General features: G+C 43.6%; 1 protein-coding gene across 5 annotated transcripts in view; it reads right to left on the reverse strand.

Annotated features, from left to right (window-relative positions):
- dync2i1 (dynein 2 intermediate chain 1) overlaps window positions 1-20,174 on the reverse strand; it is a 134,227-nt gene that overhangs the window by 52,492 nt on the left and 61,561 nt on the right. For all 5 annotated transcript variants that reach the window (XR_010969403.1, XM_068014992.1, XM_068014990.1 and 2 more), the window contains 2 exons: window positions 11,396-11,498; window positions 7,236-7,365 (listed from right to left, as the gene is read on the reverse strand). Coding sequence is in view for 4 of the 5 variants with exons in the window: in XM_068014992.1 (XP_067871093.1) it covers window positions 7,236-7,365; window positions 11,396-11,498 (233 nt within the window). In the remaining variant the exon portion in view is untranslated. The remainder of the gene's footprint in view (window positions 1-7,235; window positions 7,366-11,395; window positions 11,499-20,174) is intronic.

Here is a 20,174-nt window from a genome sequence, read left to right on the forward strand (position 1 = left end):
GCACATCTTTATTGACTAAGTATTGTTCGATAATAAATTAATACTTTGTTGTTTATTAAAGAAACCTGGTTGGTAGATTTTATTCTGAAATAAAAATAGTATATATTTGGCCATATTGGTAACTGGATACACATTTAAATATATGTTGCGAACTGTGGATAAGTGGAACTACAGAAAGACAGTGCACTCCTCCCACCTCAGTCGTAACAGTACGTGGAAAAAGCAACCTGGCTAGAGAAAACGAGGGGAGAAAAATATAATCTTTCGTACCAAAGGTGGAGTATGGTAGAATCTTTTTTCTTGTATGAAGCAGCAGTTGCAATAGTCATCACTATTAAGCTGCATACTACATGATTATTTGTCATTCTGACTACAGAAAGCAGAGAGGAGTATAGAAAGTGGAGGGGTGAAATCAAAACGGAAATTAGGAAACCAAAGAGAGGGCATGAAAGAATATTGACAAGCAAAATCAAGGTGAACCCAAAGATGCTTTATTAAGAGTAAGAGAATAACTAAGGAGAGAGTAGGGCCCATAAAAGACCAAAAAGATAACCTATGTATAGGGGCGCAAGATGTTGGTATTTTTCTTAATTAATACTTTGCATCTGTCTTCACAAAAGAGGGGGACGATGCAGATACTGTAGTTAAGGAAGTCGGGTGTGAAGTATTGGATGTGATAAACATAGGGAGAGAGGAAGTATTAATGGGATAAGCATCCTTGAAAGTTGATAAATCACCAGGGCTGGATGAAATGTACCCCAGGGTGTTAAAAGAAGCCAGGGAGGAAATAGCAGAAGGTCTGACCATCATTTTCCAATCCTCACTGGATACAGGAGTGGTGCCGGAGGATTGGAGAATTGCTAACATCAGTTTAAAAAGGAAGCGAGGGATAGACCGAATAATTACAGGCCAGTCAGTCTAACTTCAGTAGTGGGCAAATTATTGGAATCTATTCCGAGAGACAGGATAAACTGCCACTTAGAAAGGCACAGGTTAAACAAGGATACTCAGCACGGATTTAAGGGAAGATCTTGTCTGACCAACTTGCTCAAATTTTTTGAAGAAGTAACAAGGAAGATAGATGAGGGTAGTGCAGTTGATGTGGTCTACATGGATTTAGCAAGGCTTTTGACAAGGTCCCACAATGCAGACTGGTTAAAAAAAATCCCATGGGATCCAGGGAAATGCAGCAAGCAGGATACAAAATTGGCTCTGTGGCAGGAAACAAAGGGTAATTGTTGACGGGTGTTTTTGCGACTGGAGGGCTGTTTCCAGTGGTGTTCCGCTGGGCTCGGTGCTGGGTCTCCTGCTTTTTGTGGTATATATGAATGATTTGGATGTAAATGTAGGGGGGCACGATCAAGGACTTTGCAGATAATACAAAGAATGGCCCTGTGGTAGATAGCGAGGAGGATAGCTGTAGGCTGCAGAAAGATATTGATGGTCTGGTCAGATGGGCAGAAAAGTGGCAAATGCAATTCAACCCAGAGAAGTGCGAGGTGATGTATTTGGGGAGGTCAAACAAGGCAAAGGAATACACGATTAATGGGAAAATACTGAGAAGTGTAGAGGAAGTGAGGGACCTTGGAGGGATGTCCACAGATCCCTGAAGGTAGCAGGACAGGTCGATAAGGTGGTTAAGAAAGCATATGGAATCCTTTCCTTTATTAACCGAGGTACAGATATAAGAGCAGGGAGGTTATGTTGGAACTGTATAACTCATTAGTTAGGCCACAACTTGAGTAGTGTGTGCAGTTCTGGTCACCTCATTACAGAAAGGATGTAATTGCACTCGAGGGGGTACAGAGGAGATTTACGAGGATGTTGCCAGGACTGGAAAAATGCAGCTGTGAGGAAAGATGGGATTGGCTGGGGTTGACCTCCTTGGAACAGAAAAGGCTGAGGGGAGATCTGAATGAAATGTACAAAATTTTGAGGGGCCTGAATAGAGTGGAGGTGAAGGGACTGTTTACCTTAGCAGAGAGGTCATGACTATGGGGCATAGATTTAAAATGATTGGTAGAAAAATTAGAGGGGAGATGAGGAAGAATTTTTTCACCATGTTAATTTTTTAATTCATTTCATGAGATGTGGGAGTCGCTGGCTATGCCAGCATTCGTTGCCCATCCCTAATTGCCCTTGAGAAGCTGTTGGTGAGCTGCCTTCTTGAACCACTGCAGTCCATCTGGTGTGGGTGCACCCACAGTGGTGTTAGAGAGGTAGTTCCAGGATTTTGATCCAGCGACATTGAAGGAACGGCGATATAGTTCCAAGTCAGGATGGCGTGTGGGTTGGAGGTGAACATGTTCTCATGCATCTGCTGCCCTTGTCCTTCTGGTTGGTAGAGGTCACAGTTTTGGAAGGTACTGTCAAAGGAGGCGTGGTGAGTTGCTGCAGTGCATCTTGTATACAGTACACACCGCTGCCACACTGGTGGAGGAAGTAAACGTTTAAGGTGGTGGATGGGTGCCAATCAAGCAGACTGCTTTGTCCTGGATGGCGTTGAGCTTCCCAATTGTTGTTGGAGCTGCACTCATCCAGACAAGTGGAGACTATTCCATCACACTCCTGATTTGTGCCTTGTAGATGGTGGACAGGCTCTGAGGTCAGAAACACAGAAACATAGAAAAATAGGAGGAGTAGGCCATTCGGCCCTTAGAGCCATTCAATACGATCATGGCTGATCATCTAAACTCAGTACCCTATTCCCGCTTTCTCCCCATATACCTTGATCCCTTTAGCTCTAAGAACTATATCGAACTCTTGAATTTATTTAACGATTTGGTCTCAACTGCTTTCTGTAGTAGAGATTCCTCAGGTTCACCACTCTCTGGGTGAAGAAATCCCTCCTCATATCAGTCCTAAATGGCTTGCCCCTTATCCTTAGACTGTGACCCCTGGTCCTGAACTCCCCCGCCATCGGTAACATCCTTCCTGCATCTTGTCTGTCCAGTCCTGTTAGAATTTTGTCAGTTTCTTTTTTTTCCTGTCAGGAGGTGGGTTACCTGCCAGAATTCCCAGTCTCTGACCTGCTCTTGTAGCCACAGTATTTATGTGACTGCTCCAGTTAGGTTTCAGGTCAATGGTAACCCCCAGGATGTTGACCTTGGGGTATTCAGCAATGGTAATGTTGTTGAATGTCACGGGTAGATGGTTAGATTCTCTCTTGTTGGTGATGGTCATTTGCCTGGCACTTATGTGGCTCAAATGTTACTTGCCACTTGTCAGCCCAAGCCCGAATGTTGTCCAGGTCTTGCTGCATATGGACACGGACTAAAGGCCCACTACCCGACCCGAGCCGGACGACATGTGTCGGGTCGGGTCGGGTCAGGTCATTCTTCCGGATCTGGCTTTCAGGCTCAGGTCAGGTCAGGTCGGGTCCGGGCCAAACACACAGTACTACCTTTTGCTCTGCTGAGAGGAAAAGAGAAGCTGAGTAAATAAGCGTCAAAATTTGAAAAGCCTGCCTGAGCTGGGAGTCCAGGACATCAAGGAGGGAAACGTGCATCCTGGACTCCACAGACTGAGTCTGCGCAATGAGCATCTCTATGACATCATCGCGCTGATGCTGCCGCTTCCTTCCATTCCATCCATCCAAATGTGGTAAGTACAGTGAGTGCACTATGGGTGTAAAACGAATGCTGTCAACTGGAGAAAGTGAACATTCCGGTGGTCGGCTCGGGTTGGGTCGGACGTGGGAAAAAAATGGAAGGACTCTGGCCGGGTCGGGCACGGGTCCGACGTGGTTCTGCCGGACTCAGGTCGGTTTTTTATTCCAGACCCGAGCAGGCCTTTAACACGGACTGCTTCAGTATCCAAGAAGTTGCTGAACATCGTACAATCGTCAATGAACATCCCCACTTCTGACCTCATAATGGAGCAGCTGAAGATGTCTGGGTCTATGACAATACCCTGAGGAACTCCTGCAACAATGTCCCGGGGCTGAGATCTTTGGCCTCCAATCACCACAACCATCTTCACTGGTGCTAGGTAGGACTCCAACCAGGAGTGTTTTCCCCGATTCCCATTGACTTCAATTTGGCTAGGGCTCCTTGATGCCACACTCAGTCAAATAATGCCTAGATAGCACATAGAATGCAGCTCTTTGGCCCATGTAACGAGGCTGTAACGAGGTCAGGAAGCAAGTAGTCCTAGCAGAAACCAAACTGAGCATCAGTGAGCAGGTTGTTGCTATTTAAGTGGCACTTGATAGCACTGTGCTGATGATCGAGAATAGACTGATGGCACAGTAAGTGGCCGGATTGGATTTGTCCTTCTTTCTGTGGACAGGACAGACCTTGGCAATTTTTCACATTGTCGGGTAGATGCTAGTGTAGTAGCTGCAATAGAACAGCTTTGCTAGGGGCGCAACTAGTTCTGTAGCATCACTCTTCAGTACTACTGCTGGAATGTTGTCAGGACCCATAGCCTTTAGCAGTGTCTTTATATCACATGGAGTGAATCGAATTGGCTGAAGACTGTGATGCCAGGGACCTCAGGGAGGGGCCGAGATGGATCATCCACTTGTCACTTCTGGCTGAAGATGGCTGCAAATGCGTCAGTCTTTTCTTTTGCACTAGTGCTGGGCTCCTCCATCATTGAGGATGGGGATATCTGTAGAGCCTCCTCCTCCAGTTAGTTATTTCATTGTCCACCACCATTCATGATGGGGTTAGATGACAAAGGGTCTTGTGCAACATAAACACCAGCATGGACCTAATGGGCCAAATGTCTTGTTTCTATGTTGTAGTTACTTTGTAATGCCTCTATCTGTGAGCAGCTTTCTATCCATCCTTCCACGATATTCAGAATGATTCTTCCCACTATGATACTCCCTCTGCCACTGCTAGAATACTAAAAATTATGTGAAAAATCTTAGATGGTTTTTTGCAAAGTTTTGCTAACATGATTGCTCATTACAGGGTACAGAAGTTCTGGATGGAAGATAAGAGTGGGTTATTTACATGGGTTTTACGCAGGGTAAGCATGCTTTTATATGATGGTGATAACTCGGCTACAGTTACTAAGCAGTGTTGTGATTGTAGTCAGCATTAACTGGCACAGTGAATGCGTGCAAAGCTGTTTTGCCCCAGTTGCCAATGTCCAACAGAAAAGTACCTCTAGTTGGGGGGAAAATCTGTACCACACATGTGAGCAGATAATTTACAAACATTACTGTTGGCATATATGGTACAAGCAAAAACACCATCATGTAAAGCCAAAAATGTCAATTTAACAAACTCCTAGCAAACAAAGTAAAAAGCACAAGAACATTTAATACCACCACATGGATTAATCATGATTCTCTGTGAAAATGTCTTGTGAAAAATGTGATAACATTTTAACTGCTTATTTTAACTATGTTTTCTAACAATAAGCATCTCCCATTACAAAATTTTAAAACCTTTAGAAAATAAAGTTCGAATGATAAACAGACAGTCACACACACACCTTCACTGTACCTTCCTCCACGAAAATACATCAACTCATAACATTACACACACTACAGTGACAACGAATACAGAACCTGAAAGGTCACATTCATGTCATTATACGTAGTCCACATTTCTTCTTGCTCTTTGGCCCCCTTGTCTCAAGAGACAATGGGTAAGCGCCTAGAGGTGGTTTGTGGAGCAGCACCTGGAGTGGCTATAAAGGCCAATTCTACAGCGACAGACTCTTCCACAGGCACTGCAGATAAAACTGGTTGTCAGGGCTGTTACACAGTTGGCTCTCTCCTTGCACTTCTGTCTTTTTTCCTGCCAACTGCTCAGTCTCTTCGACTTGCCACTTTTTAGCCCCGCCTTTTGGCTGTCCGCCAGCTCTGGCGATCACTGGCAACTGACTCCCACGACTTGCGGTCAATGTCACAGGACTTCATGTCGCGTTTGCAGACGTCTTTAAAGCGGAGACATGGACGGCCGGTGGGTCTGATACCAGCGATGAGCTCGCTGTACAATGTGTCCTCGGGGATCCTGTCATCTTCCATGCGGCTCACATGGCCAAGCCATCTCAAGCGCCGCTGGCTCAGTAGTGTGAAAATGCTGAGGATGCTGGCCACCCCGAGGACTTCTGCGTTGGAGATACGGTCCTGCCACCTCATGCCAAGGATTCTCCGGAGGCAGCGAAGATGGAATGAGTTGAGACGTCGCTCTTGGCTGACATACATTGTCCAGACCTCGCTGCCGTACAGCAAGGTACTGAGGATACAGGCTTGAAACACTCGGACTTTTGTGTTCCGTTGCAGTCCGCCATTTTCCCACACCCTCTTGGCCAGTCTGGACATAGCAGCGAACGCCTTTCCCATGCACTTGTTGATTTCTGCATCGAGAGACAGGTTACTGGTGATAGTTGAGCCTAGGTAGATGAACTCTTGAACCACTTCCAGAGCGTGGTCGTCGATATTGATGGATGGAGCATTTCTGACGTCCTGACCCACGATGTTAGTTTTCTTGAGGCTGATGGTTCGGCCAAATTCGTTGCAGGCAGCCGCAAACCTGTCGATGAGTCGCTGCAGACACTCTTCTGTGCGGGTTGTTAATGTAGCATAGTCAGCAAAGAGGAGTTCTCTGATGAGGACTTTCCGTACTTTGGTCCTCGCTCCAAGACGGGCAAGGTTGAACAACCTGCCATCTGATCTTGTGTCGAGGAAAATTCCTTCTTCTGAAGACTTGAACACATGTGAGAGCAGCAGTGAGAAGATGATCCCAAACAGTGCGAGAACACAGCCCTGTTTCACGCCACTCAGGATAGGAAAGGGGTCTGATGAGGCACCGCTACGCTGAATTGTGCCTTTCACATTGTCATGGAATGAGGTGATGATACTTAGTAGGTTTGGTGGACAGCTGATCTTTGCTAGTAGTCTGAAGAGACCACGTCTGCTGACGAGGTCAAAGGCTTTGGTGAGATCTATGAAAGCATCACCAACTCGTTCTTTCATACTAAACCCTGTCACCAGGTTTCATGGAGACACCCAAGATCACGTCGTTGGGACCAGCTGGACATCATCGTCACAAGGTGAGCCTCTATAAACAGTGTCCAAATCACACACAGCTTCCACAGTGTAGAGTGCGTCACCGACCATATTTACTACTCTTATTAATCTTCCCATATGTAATGAAAGTTGCATCCAGCAACTTCCAGAATAAAAAAACATAATTAAGACCACTTTACTTAAATGTAGTCTGTACATCATACATAAATGGACTCAAAATATGCAATATAACTACACAAACCTGCTTGGTGTTTGTGCGGCCAAAGTTTTTGATGTACACGTCGTACTCATTCAATGGAGGCAGATCAAGCATTGAAAAGCTAACTGAGAAATCCAAGTCAATCAGTCTGAGCAACTCCACACAGCGCTTTCTGCAGAGAAGATCAAATCAGGGCTTTTTAACATATATTAATAGGAGAAAGGCAAGCTTATATCTAAAAATTTCAGTGTATAAAGAGCTCATTATTCAGCATGGTGTTTTTCTTCGTTGTATTGGATGAAACTGAACCGGCCCCAAGAATCTCTTCCATCCAAATCTTTCTTGTGAACATTAAAGTTCTAGAGCTATTGCAATAGACTGAAAAAATTATATTTTTATTTTTAAATTTGTATTTGATGCAGATTCATCTTTTGCTAACTTTAAAACTAGATAGTTTCTGTTCCAGATATTGATAACAGAAAGCTGGTATTTTACAATTAGATTTTCGAAAGCAAACACTTTCAGTAACACTCACAGTTTACTGATAGATTTGATTTTCAAGCACTTTTACCAAAACTAATAAAGCCTGTGGAGGAAGAGAACTTTGGAAGTTTATTTTAAAATTTACACATGAACTCTGCACACAGGTTATTTCCTTAGTGACTGTCTTATGTTATTCTTTAGATTGTATCGTCACTCGAATAAAGCCAAGCAGAAAAACTGCAACGGTTATGGTTTACATTCATTTGACTAATAACCTGAATTTGGTCAAAAGTTGTGTGGTGTGGTCTGAATTGACTTGCACTTTAAAAATGTCCCTCTGCAAATGCTCACCCATGTTTTTCCTTTTCTGCCTCATATCCTTGTCATAACAGCAGCAAGATTAAACAGTTAACCTTAATACTTTTGTTATCTCTAGTTATAGATGTCTCTGATTGTCTAATGGGATGGAGGGTATATGAACTTATGCTGGATAAGTGTTGCATCAATTTCTGTAGTAATCCTGTGGGAGCTTCTGTCCAACGATCTCCAGTACTTCAATGCAAAACAACAAAGTAAACACAGCCTTGTAATAATGATCCATCTACAGATCCAAATGTTATTGTGGAGAAAACAGGGAGCAGTGGTAAATGGTTGTTTTTCAGACTAGAGAAAGGTATATAGTGGAGTTCCCCACGGGTTGGCGTTAAGACCACTGACTTTCTTGACATATATAAATGACCTAAACTTGGGTGTACAGGGCACAATTTCAAAATTTGTGGATGACATATTGTGAACTGAGGAGGATCGTGATAAACTTCAAGACGACACAGGCTGGTAGAATGAGCATACAAGAGGCAGATGAAATTTAACACAGAAAACTGTGAAGTGTTTCACTTTGGTAGGAAGAATGAGGAGAGAGAATATAAAAGAAAGGGTAAAGGAGGTGAAGGCGCAGAGCGACCTGGAGGTATATATGCACAAATCATTGAAGGTGGCAGGGCATGTTCAGAAAGCTGTCAATGAAGCATATGGGTATCTGGGGCTAAATGTGGACTTCATAAATAGGGGCATATAGGGTACAAAAGCAAGCAAGTTACAATAAACCTGTATAAAACATTGGCTCGGCCTCAACTGGAATATTGGGTCCAGTTCTGGGCATCACACTTTAGGAAGGATGTGAAGGTATTAGAGAATGTGCAAGGAAGATTCACGAGAATGGGTCCAGGGATGAGGAACTTCAATCACGTGGATAGATTAGAGAAGCTGAGGCTGCTCTCCCGGAAGAATAGAAGATTAAGAGGAGATTTGATAGAGGTGTTCAAAATCATGAGGGATCTGGACAGAGTACAAAGGGAGAAATTGTTCCAATTGGCACAAGGATCAGGAACCAGAGGATACTGATTTAAGGCATTTGGCAAAAGAACAACGGTGACATGAAAACTTTTTAACACGAGTTGTTAGGATCTGGCATGCACAGCCTGAAAGTGTGGTGGAGGCTGATTCAAATCGAGGCTTTCAAAAGGGAATTGCAAAATTAACTGAACAGAAAAAATTAGCAAGGCCACAAGGAAAGGGTGGGGCAGTGAGACTAGATGTGTCGGTCTTGTCAAAAGTCAGCGCTGACATGACTTGCCAAATGGTCTCAATCTATGATTCTATAAAACAGCTGTAGATCTGTTAGCCTTACATCAGTAGTAGGGAAAATGCTAGAATCTATTCTAAAGGAAGTGATAAATGGACATTTGGATAATAATGATCTAATTGGGTATAGTCAACAAAGATTTATGAATGGGAGTTTTTTGAGGATGTTGAAAGCTTTTGATCAAGTTCCCCACAGGAAGTTGGTTAGAAAAATTAAAGCACATGGGATAGGAGGTAATATACTGGCATGGATTAAGGATTGGTTAACAGGCAGAAAACAGAAAGGAAGAATAAACAGGTCATTCTCACGTTGGCAGGCTGTGACTAGTGGGGTACCACAAGCATCAGTAGTTGGGCCCCAGCTGTTCACAACATATATCAATCATTTGGATGTGAGGGCCAAATGTAATATTTCCAAGTTAGCGGATGACACAAAACTAGTTGGGAATGTGTGTTGTGAAGAAGATGCAAAGCAACTTCAAGGGGATTTGGACAGACTCAGTGACTGGGCAAGAAAATGGCAGATGGAATATAATGTGGAAAAACGTGAGGTTATCCACTTTGGTAGGAGGAACAGAGGTGCAGAGTATTTCTTAAATGGTAAGAGATTGGAAAGTGTAAATGTACAAAAGGACCTGGGTGTCCTAGTCAATAAGTCACTGAAAGCTAACATGCAGGCGTAGCAAGCAATTAGGAAGGCTAATGGTATGCTGGCCTTTTTTGCAAGAGGATTTGAGTATAGGAATAGCGAAGTCCTTGGTTAGACTGCACATGGGGTACTGTGTGCAGTTCTGGTCCCCTAATCTTAGGAAAGATATGATTGCCATAGAGGGAGTGCAATCAAAGTTCACCAAACTTGTTCCCGTGATGACGGGACTGTCCAATGAAGAGAGATTGGGGAAACTGGGCCTGTATTCTCTGGAGTTTCAAAGAATGAGAGGTGATCTCATTGAAACCTACAAAATACTTAAAGGGATAGACAGGGTAGGTGCAGGTAAGATGTTTCCTCTGCTTGAGGAATCTAAAACAAGGGGACACAATTTAAAAATAAGGGGGAAGCCACTTAGGACTGAGATGAGGAGAAATTTCTTTATTCAGAGGGTTGTGAATCTTTGGAATTCTCTACCCCAGAGAGCTGTGGAAGCTCAGTCATTGAGTATGTTTAAAGCGGAGATTGACAGATTTCTAAGGACCAATGACATGAAGGAATATGGGGATAGTGTGGGGAAAAGGCATTGAAGTGGATCATCAGCCATGATCGTATTGAATGGTGGAGCAGGTTCGATGGGCTGAAAGGAGAAGTAGGCCAATGTTCCTATGCTCCTATTTGGCTGCAGAGTAGAATTCTGAGGAAGTCACTGGGAGGGAGAGCAGACAAGGAGGAAAATTGGGAAGGGAAACACGAAAAGGAGCAGGAGGAACAGGGGCATCAAGACCAAGGTGGCTTTTGGTGATGAGTGCTGTACCACCACAAAATTAGATGTGAATAGCATTGAAGTTAAAGGCATAAATGAATTCAAGCTGACTAAAGCAAAATTTTACAGAAATCTTCCCCCCACCTCAAGCCATACAAAGTAGCGAGCTTTTTCAGCATCTATTTCAGAGTCACAATATTGATGTGCTGCTTTTTCCTGGATGAACTAATAACCAGCTAAGCTGCTTAATTTGGTATGTTTCTGGACAAAGGAAGAACCGGAGCCATGGCAAGAAAGGACAATATTCTTTCCTAGTACTAAACTCAAAATGATGGCTGGCCTTAGCTAAGCTCTTAGAATATAACCTATAGAATAGTTTTCCTCATATTTAACATGTATAGCATTTTGGCATACATAACATGATCACTCCTATTATTTTGCAAGTAACTACTCCCATACAATTATTATTCTATGTACAATAACTGCATTGCACCCTTAATCTCAATAATCACTCAAAAATAACTTTTACTCTGTGTAATTACTTCCAAACAAGCATGACAATACTCCCAAATACCTATGCCTCCATAATTTACCTTGTAATCACTCCCACAATATGTACTATATTACACATAAACTAGAAGCTCATTATCTTCAGTTACCTACTTTTGTTTACTAGCCACCTTAGAACCGATCTCACGCTGTTTTGCTGCCACAAAATCAATGAATGTTCCTCGAGCAGGTCCTCTGGTCTGTGAGTTCTCAAAATCTAAATTAGGCAACAAATTGGGTTACACACAAATAAAAATGAAAGCATGATGGAAGCAGAAGATGACATTTAGATAAGAAATACATACATCCAAATCTAATGAATAATAAATAATCTGTTTTATTAGCTTATATCTTTTGCAATGAAACAGATACAGTAGTTTAACGATATTTTTGAGGCAATTCAACACTTAGCAGGCTGTCTGTCGTGGTCAAGGTTTCCTGCGGCATAGTGCATGCAGCTTCAGAGTTGGAACATGTATACTGAGTTTCATCAGCAAAACTACAAGGTTACAGGCCTGTGCCTAATATTTCCACATAATGCCTAATTCCCAGAGCCGAACAAAATCTCAAATTACACCATTGTTTGGCACAAATTGAAGGTACAGGCCCATGTTCCAATCACTTAACTGTAAGATGAAACAATCATGGTTTCACATTTTGGCGAAATTCCTACCCATCAGGTTGGTTGACAATTTGCCAAGAGGTAGATGTGCTTTGCTAGCCATGCACATGGAGCACTATAGTTTCCTCTAAAATCATGGATGATGTGGAAACTGTATAAAGTAGGAGGTATACTTCTATCCACACCAAATTGTGCTCGGGGCTTCAGGATATGGGCGAAGCGTAATATGACGACTCCTTTCATTACTTAATTGAGGCAGTAACCACAAGTTACTGAGCATTTTAGTTATGGTGGGTAAATTGGACTAAATTGGTTCTTCATAAGGTTAGCTGTTACTTGAGTGATTATGCACTGCAATACCACAGCAAATAAATTCAAAAAGAATATTGGCGAGTGTATAACAGCTCTACACCAGCCACAATTTATACTTATCCAAAGCTGGAAGGAAAAGGTCTTCAGTCTAAGGACAGATGAAAACATTTTTTAAAATAGTTTAACAACAGCTAGTTAGTTATCATTCATAATACCTAGTTAGCACCAGTGTAAAATGGAGGAGGATTAGTCACAAACTAATTCTAACATTTACAAAGAGAACAAACAAACAAAATATTATTTTGGATTGTATCAGTGCTCATTAACATGGGGGATATCAATCCTGGGAATGCAAAGAAAAACTGGCAAAAGCATTTACATTAAATGACACATATTAAAGTAGTTTGTAGTACAGAAAAACAAATATACAGGCCAAGTTCTTAAAAGATTTTAAAAACAGAAATGCTGGAAATACTCAGCAGATATGGTAGCATCTGTGGAGACAGAAATAGAGTTAATGTTCCAGGTCTATGATTTTTCATCAAAACTGGGAAAAGATAGAAATGTAATCGGTTTTGATCAAGTGAAAAGGGTGGGAGGAAGTAGAGGGTGGGAAAAAGAACAGAAGGGAAGGTCAGTGAGAGACTGGAGGGCAGGAGAGATTAAATGACAAAAGATTTCATGGTACAAGGCCCAAGGAAGTGGTTATGGGACAAGTAAAGAAACAAAACAGTGCGCTGAATTTTACCAGCCCCTCGACTTCGGGGATCGTGGCGGGGGGCTCTGAAAAATAGTTGCAGGAGCAGCCTACCACGACCCCTGGCGCCGAGAAGACCTCGCCGCACTTTACCAGAGGGGGAAAGGCCTCGGTGCAGGTGAGGCCTATATTTAAATATTAAAATTAATTAACACAACAAGCAAATCAACTTACCTTGCCCTGGCGGCTGTCCCACGCTGATATTATGGCTGCCGGCTGCGACTTCAGAACTCCATTCGGAGTCGATGGTGAGGGGGAGGAGTGAAATTATCAAGGCAAGGAGGTGGGGGGGGGGGGGGGGGGGGGGTTGCGGGAAAGGGGGAAGCAGGGAAAACACTTTTTGTTGGCTGTGGGGATAGTGGGAAGGGATTGAAGGGAAATGTTCAGAAGTTAGGAGGAGTAGTTCGGGTTGGGAATTAATTTTATTTGATATTGCCCTGCAGCCCTTTAGAAATGGTGCCGGTGCCATGGTGCCGGACACCGCTGCCAGGGACAGAGCAGCCGGCCCCTCTACGTCATCGGGGGCAGCCGCTCCACCCCCTCCATTCAAATGAGCCCCTGCACAAAATATTGCGGGGGCTCAGTGGCAGCGCATCTCTGCCTGAAGGCCGCCGACTTCAAAGCGTGTCGTCGCAATTTGCGGTACACGAATCAAATGCTGGTGTGAATGGCAAGCTCCTGAATAGCTGCCATCCAAAAGCAAAGAAAAAGAAATGAAAGAGAAACAAGAGAGGAAAAAAATAAACCAGTAAAGAAAAAGGAAACAAAATAGGACCAAGGGTTACAATCAAAAATGACTGAACTCAATATTGAGTCCAGAAGACTGTAAAGTGCCCAGTCGAAAGTTCAGGTGCTGTTCTTCGAGCTTGTGTTGAGCTTCATTGGAAGACTTTAGGAGAAAGAGGACAGAAATGTCAGAGAGGGAGAAAGATGGAAAATTAAAATGACAGGTGACTGGAAGATTGGGGTCACGCTTGCGGACTGAACGGAGGTGTTGCCACAAAGCGGTCATCCAGTCTGCATTTTATCTCCCCATTGTAGGGGAGATCACATAGTTAGCAGTGAATACAGTATACAGAATTGAAAGTACAACAAAAGAACACAGGAAATAGCAGACCATTCAGCCCCTTGAGCCTGCTCTGCCATTCAATACGTTCATGGCTGATCTACTTAACTCCACTTTCTCACTGCCCCCTATATCCCTTGATTTTCTGAGATCAAAAGTCTCAGTCTTAAATATACTCAGCGATGGAGCATCCACAATCCTCAGGGTTACAGAATTCCAAAGATTCACAACCCTGACGGAAGAAATTTCTCTTCCTCTCAGTCCTAAATGATCAACCTCTTATTCTGAGGCTGTGCCCCTGTGTTCTAGATGCTCCAGGCAGATTGTAAATAGCTGAGGCCCAGCAATAATCCACTAGTTACAGCCTCCCAACTTGAAAATACCCCATTTTACCCTATTCTCTGCTTCTGTTCATTAATCAATCCTCTTTCATGCTAATATATTACCCCCAACTCCTTGAGCACTTATCTTACATATCAAATGCCTTTTGAAAATCCAAGTATACTACATCTACTGGCTCCCCTTTATCTTCATTACCTTCAGTTCCTCACTGTTATCAGCCCCTTGGTTACCCTCTATTTCTGATACGTAATTTGTGTCTTCTACTGTGAAAACAGACAGAATATATTTGTTCAACGTCTCTGCCATTTCATCATTCCCCATGTCTCTGCCTCTAAGGGACCAATGTTTACGTTTCTCCTCTCCTTTTTATATCCATGTAAAAGGTCTTAGAATCTGTTTTTATATTTCTGGCTAGTTTACTTCCATTCTATTTTTTCCCTTTATATCAACTTTTTGGTTGCTGATTTCTAAAACACTACTATTCTTTGCAACATTTATAAGCCTCTCTCTTAATCTAATACTATTCTTAACTTCCCCAGTAAGCCACAAATAGATCTTTCTTGTTGAATTTTTGTTTTTTTCAATGGAATGTATTTTTGTTGAACATTTTGAATTATTTCTTTAAATGTTTCCCACTGTTCATTTACCGCCATACCTTTAGTCTATTTACGCAGTCAACCTTAGCCAGTTCTCCCCTGAGACCTATGTGATTAGTTTGTTTAAATTTAAGATTCTTTTTGGGACTGAAGTATGTCACTTTCAAACTTAATATGAAATTTAGTTGTGTAATCACTTTTTCCCCAGAGGATCTTTAACTATGAGATTACAAATTAAACCTGCCTCATTGCATAATACTAGATCTAAAACACCCGTTAATTCCATAAAATATTGAACCAGGAAATTGTTACTAAAGCATTCTACAAACTCATCTTCCAGACCATTTTTGCCAATTTGCTTTGTCCAGTTCATATGAAGATTAAAGCCCCCCATAATTATTACATTGGCTTTGTTATAAGCTCCAATTATTTCTTGCTTCATGCTCTGTTGAATGGTATAACTACTGTTAGGAGACCTATAAATCTACTCCCACCAGTATTTTCTTAGCCTTTCTATTCCTAATCTTCACCCATAATGATCTACTTCCTGATTTTTTGAGCCAAGATCCTTTCTCACTACTGTGCTTTACTATCAGGACTACTCCTTTTCCATTCTGCCTTTCCGAAATGTTGCGTATCCTGGAATATTTATATCCCAATCTTGGTCAACTTGTAACCATGTTTCTGTAATAGCAATTAGCTCTATTTGTGCCACTCGTTTATTTTTATTTTATTTTATTTAGAGATACAGCACTGAAACAGGCCCTTCGGCTCACCGAGTCTGTGCCGACCATCAACCACCCATTATCTAGTTAATGACAAATGCTTCCCACATTCAGGAAAAGAGCCTTTAATATTTTTACTACTATTCTTTGCATGGACCTTATTCGATGATGCACCATTACCATTAAACTCTGTCCCTTCCTGCCCCCACTCTGTTTGTCTTTACCCAAATCACTACACTGCTCAATTGCTTCAACCTTTCTCCTTAAATTTCTAAATGTCCCTTCACCTGACCCCTCCCTGCCCCCTTTTTAGTTTAGAGCCCGAGTTATATGATTCACCAGGATACTGATCCCAGCCGGGTTTAAGTGAAGCCTATCCTAATGTAACAGCAGCCTCTTTCCCCAGAACTGGTGCCAGTGCCCCCTGAATCGAAACCCCTTCTTCCCATACCACTCTTTGAGCCACACATTTAATTATCTTAACTGCTTGACAGTATGCCAATTGGCACATGGCTAAAGTAACAATCCAGAGATTACCACCTTTGAGATTCCACGTTTTAATATGGACCCTAACTGCTCAAACTCTCTCGGCAGATCATCATTCCAAGTTCTACCTATGTCATTGGTTCCCACATGGACCACAATAACTGGATCCTCCCCCTCACATTCCCAGTTTGTCTCCAGCCACAAGATCTCTTTACCCCTAACACTGGGCAGGCAACACAAGATTCGGAACTTTCAGTTACAGCTGCAGATAACCGTATTCATCCCGACAATACAATCCCCAATCACTACCACGCTCTTTTTCTTCTCCTCCCCATTTAAATGGCTTCCTGCACCATGGTGCTATAGTCAGTTTGCCCATCCACCCTCCAGTCCTTGTTCTCATCCACACAGGTAGAAGATACCTCATACCTATTGGTCAAAGACAAGGCCAAGGCTCCTCTGTCATTACATTCTGGATCCCCATACCTGCCTGACTTGCAGTCACACCCTGCTATCCCACACCACTGACCAGCACTATAGCTCGGACTCCAGCACAGCACCTCAGAGCTGAAGTTGTTCAAGCTGCAGACACTTATTGCAGATACAGTGGTCTGGGATCGCAATACTTTCCACAAACTCCCACATGTTGCACTCACGGCACACCATCTCCTGCCATGTTTGTCCAGCCTTATTTGTTTATCTGATTAGTTAACTAGTTACTAATTTAGTAATTAAAGTAATAGCTTGAGGACAAAAGAAGAAATCTCACAAACTACTGGAGGTAAAACAAAACAAAGAGCAACAGTTCCTTCCCCCTCTGCACCAAATTCCCAATTTTAGCATTTCGTTTATGAAGCACTCTGTTCCCTGATAACTCGGTGCTCCACACTATGAGTTAGCAAACTGTCTACTTATATCAAATCGCTGTTTCACATGGAAGGAGTATTTGGGGCCCCAAGACAGGGAGAAGGAAGGGGGTAATAGGGCAAGCGCTGCATCACCTGCACTTGCATAGGAAGGGGAGGGGGCATTGGGGGTAACTGAGGAGTGGACAAGCAGAAGGAATGGTCCTTTGACATGTTGAAAGGGGAGGGAAGAGGAAGATGCAGTTGGTGGTGGCATCACGCTGCAGGTGCTGGAAATGGCAGAAGATGATTCATTGAATACAGTGGCTGGTGGGGTGGAAGGCAAGGACAAGGCGAACCCCATCATCATTCTGGGAGGGAGAAGGGGTGAGAGCAGAAGTGCGTAAAATAGAACGAACATGGCGAGGGCCTCGTCAACCATGTCGGGGAGTCCTCAATCGAAGAAAAAGGAAGACATGTAGGAAGGTCTAATATGGAAGATTGCATCATCCGATCAACTGCAACAGAGATGGAGAATGGAATAGAGTCCATACAGGAGGTGGGGTGTGAGAAAGTTTAGTCAAGATAGCTGTGGGAGTCAGTGAGCTTGTAGTGAATACTGGTTCATAGCTTATCCCCAGAAATGGAGAGAGAAGTTAAGGAAGGGAAGAGTCAGAGATAGACCATATGAAGGCAAGAGGAAAGGTAGAAAGTTGTTGAAATTTTCCAGTCCAGTTCAGAAGGAAACAGCACCAATACAATCATTAATGCACTGGAAAAAGAGGTGAGTAAGGGGACCTGAGTAGGACTCGAAAAAGAACATTCCACATATTCCACAAAAAGGCAGGCAAAGCTAGGACACATGTGGGTACCCACAGCAACACCTTTGCTTTTGATGAAGTGAGTGGAGTTGAGGAGAAGTTGTTCAATGTGAGAACAAGTTCAGCCAAGCACAGGAGGGTGGTGTTTTTTTTTCCATTCTTTCATGGGATGTGAGCATCACTGGCAAAGCCAGTATTTGTTGCCCATCCCTAACTGTCCTTGACAACTGAGTATCTTGCTATGCCATTTCAGAGGGCAGTTAAGAGTCACATTAGCCTGTGACCAGTGGTGTATAGCAGGGATCGGTGTTGGGACCCTTACTGTTTGTAGTGTACATTAATGATTTAGACGTGAATATAGGAGGCATGATCAGTAAGTTCGCAGATGACACAAAAATTGGCGGTGTCGTAAATAGTGAGGAGGAAAGCCTTAGATTACAGGACGATATAGATGGGCTGGTAAGATGGGCGAAGCTGTGGCATATGGAATTTAATCCTGAGAAGTGTGAGGTGATGCATTTTGGGAGGACTAACAAGGCAAGGGAATATACAATGGATGGTAGGAACCTCAGAAGTACAGAGGGTCAGAGGGACCCTGGTGTACTTGTTCATAGATCACTGAAGGCAGCAGCACAGGTAGACAAGGTGATTAGGCAGGCACATGGGATGCCTACCTTTATTAGCCGAGGCATAGAATATAAGAGCAGGGAGGTTATGATGGAACTGTATAAAACACTGGTTAGGCCACAGCTGGAGTACTGTGTACAGTTCTAGTCACCACATTATAGGAAGGATGTGATTACACTGGAGAGGGTGCAGAGGAGATTCACCAGGATGCTGCCTGGGCTGAAGCATTTCAGTTATTAAGAGAGACTGGATAGGCTAGGGATGTTTTCCTTGGAGCACAGAAGGCTGGGGGGGGGAAATGATTGAGGTATACAAAATTATGAGGGGCACTGATAGGATATATAGGAAGAAACTTTTTCCCTTAGTGGAGGGGTCAATAACCAGGGGGCACAAATTTAAGACAAGGGACAGGAGGTTTAGAGGAGAGTGGAGGAAAAATGTTTTCACCCAGAGGGTGGTTGGGATCTGGAACACACTGCCTGAAGGGGTGATAGAGGCAGGAACCCTCACAACATTTAAGTAGTATTTAGATGAGCACTTGAAATGCCATAGCATATAAGGCTAGGGCTAAGTGCGGGAAAATGGGATTAGATTGGATGGGTACTTGATGGTCAGCGCAGACGCGTTGGCTGAAGGGCCTGTTTCTGTGCTGTATAACTATGACTCATTGCTGTGGGTCTGGAGTCACATGCAGGCCAGACTAGTAAGGATGGCAATTTCCTCCCCTAAAAGACATTAGTGAACTAGATTGGTTTTTACAATAATTGATGATAGTTTCATGGCACCATTACTGAGAGTAGCTTTCAATTCCAGATTCATTAATTAATTGAATTTAAATTCCACCAGCTGCCATGGTGGGATTTGAACCAGTGTCCCCAGGGCATTAGCCTGGGTCCCTGGATTACTAGCTCCATGACATTATCACTATGCCACTGTCGCCCCCACAATGGACGAGGACTGTCTAGGCTTCTGTTGATGGAAGAAGTAGAGAGCTCTCAGACCATCCTGGTTGGGGATGGAGGTCCATGGTAGAGGGATTGAACATCCATGGTGAAAAGAAAACAGTCAGGCCAGTAAACTGGAAATCGTTGAAGTGACGGAGAGCCACAGACGTAGATGGGAGGAGACCGGACAGGGGAGAAAAAAATATTTTGAGTGGAGGTAGGAAGAAATCAATTCAGCGGGGCAGGAAAAGACTGGAACGATGGGCTGGATTTCACCAGCCCTTTGGGGATGGGCAGGGAGGCGGGAAGGTGGCTTGCCTGTCTCTTCCCACTGCTATGCCATCATGCCAGCGGCAGGAAAAGTGGCAGATGGCCTGCCCACTTGGAGCTCAATTCAGCCACTTATTTGGCCAATTAAGGGCCTTTTCCCACCTCCACAGGCATTTTACCAGAGATTGGGGAGCCCTCTGTGTAGGGAGACCAGCAAGTAAACCCTGGCAGCTTCCCAGCAGGCTCCGGGAAGAGAGGCCCTCCTTTTTGGGCACTCTCTGGCCCACGGAGGGGCCACCCTACTGCATTGGTGCCCCCTGGGCAATGGCATCACCTACGCTCAGCAACAACACCCCCGCCCCACACCACAATGGGACTGCCTGACTGGCCGCGCGCACACACACTGTCAAGAAGTGAGGGCGCCGGAGCCATCGCTGCACCCTCACCTTCCAGGTGCAACCCCTGCAATGGCCCCCTCTA

This window comes from Heterodontus francisci, chromosome 2 (genome assembly GCF_036365525.1).
Source record: "Heterodontus francisci isolate sHetFra1 chromosome 2, sHetFra1.hap1, whole genome shotgun sequence".
Lineage (NCBI taxonomy): Eukaryota > Metazoa > Chordata > Chondrichthyes > Heterodontiformes > Heterodontidae > Heterodontus > Heterodontus francisci.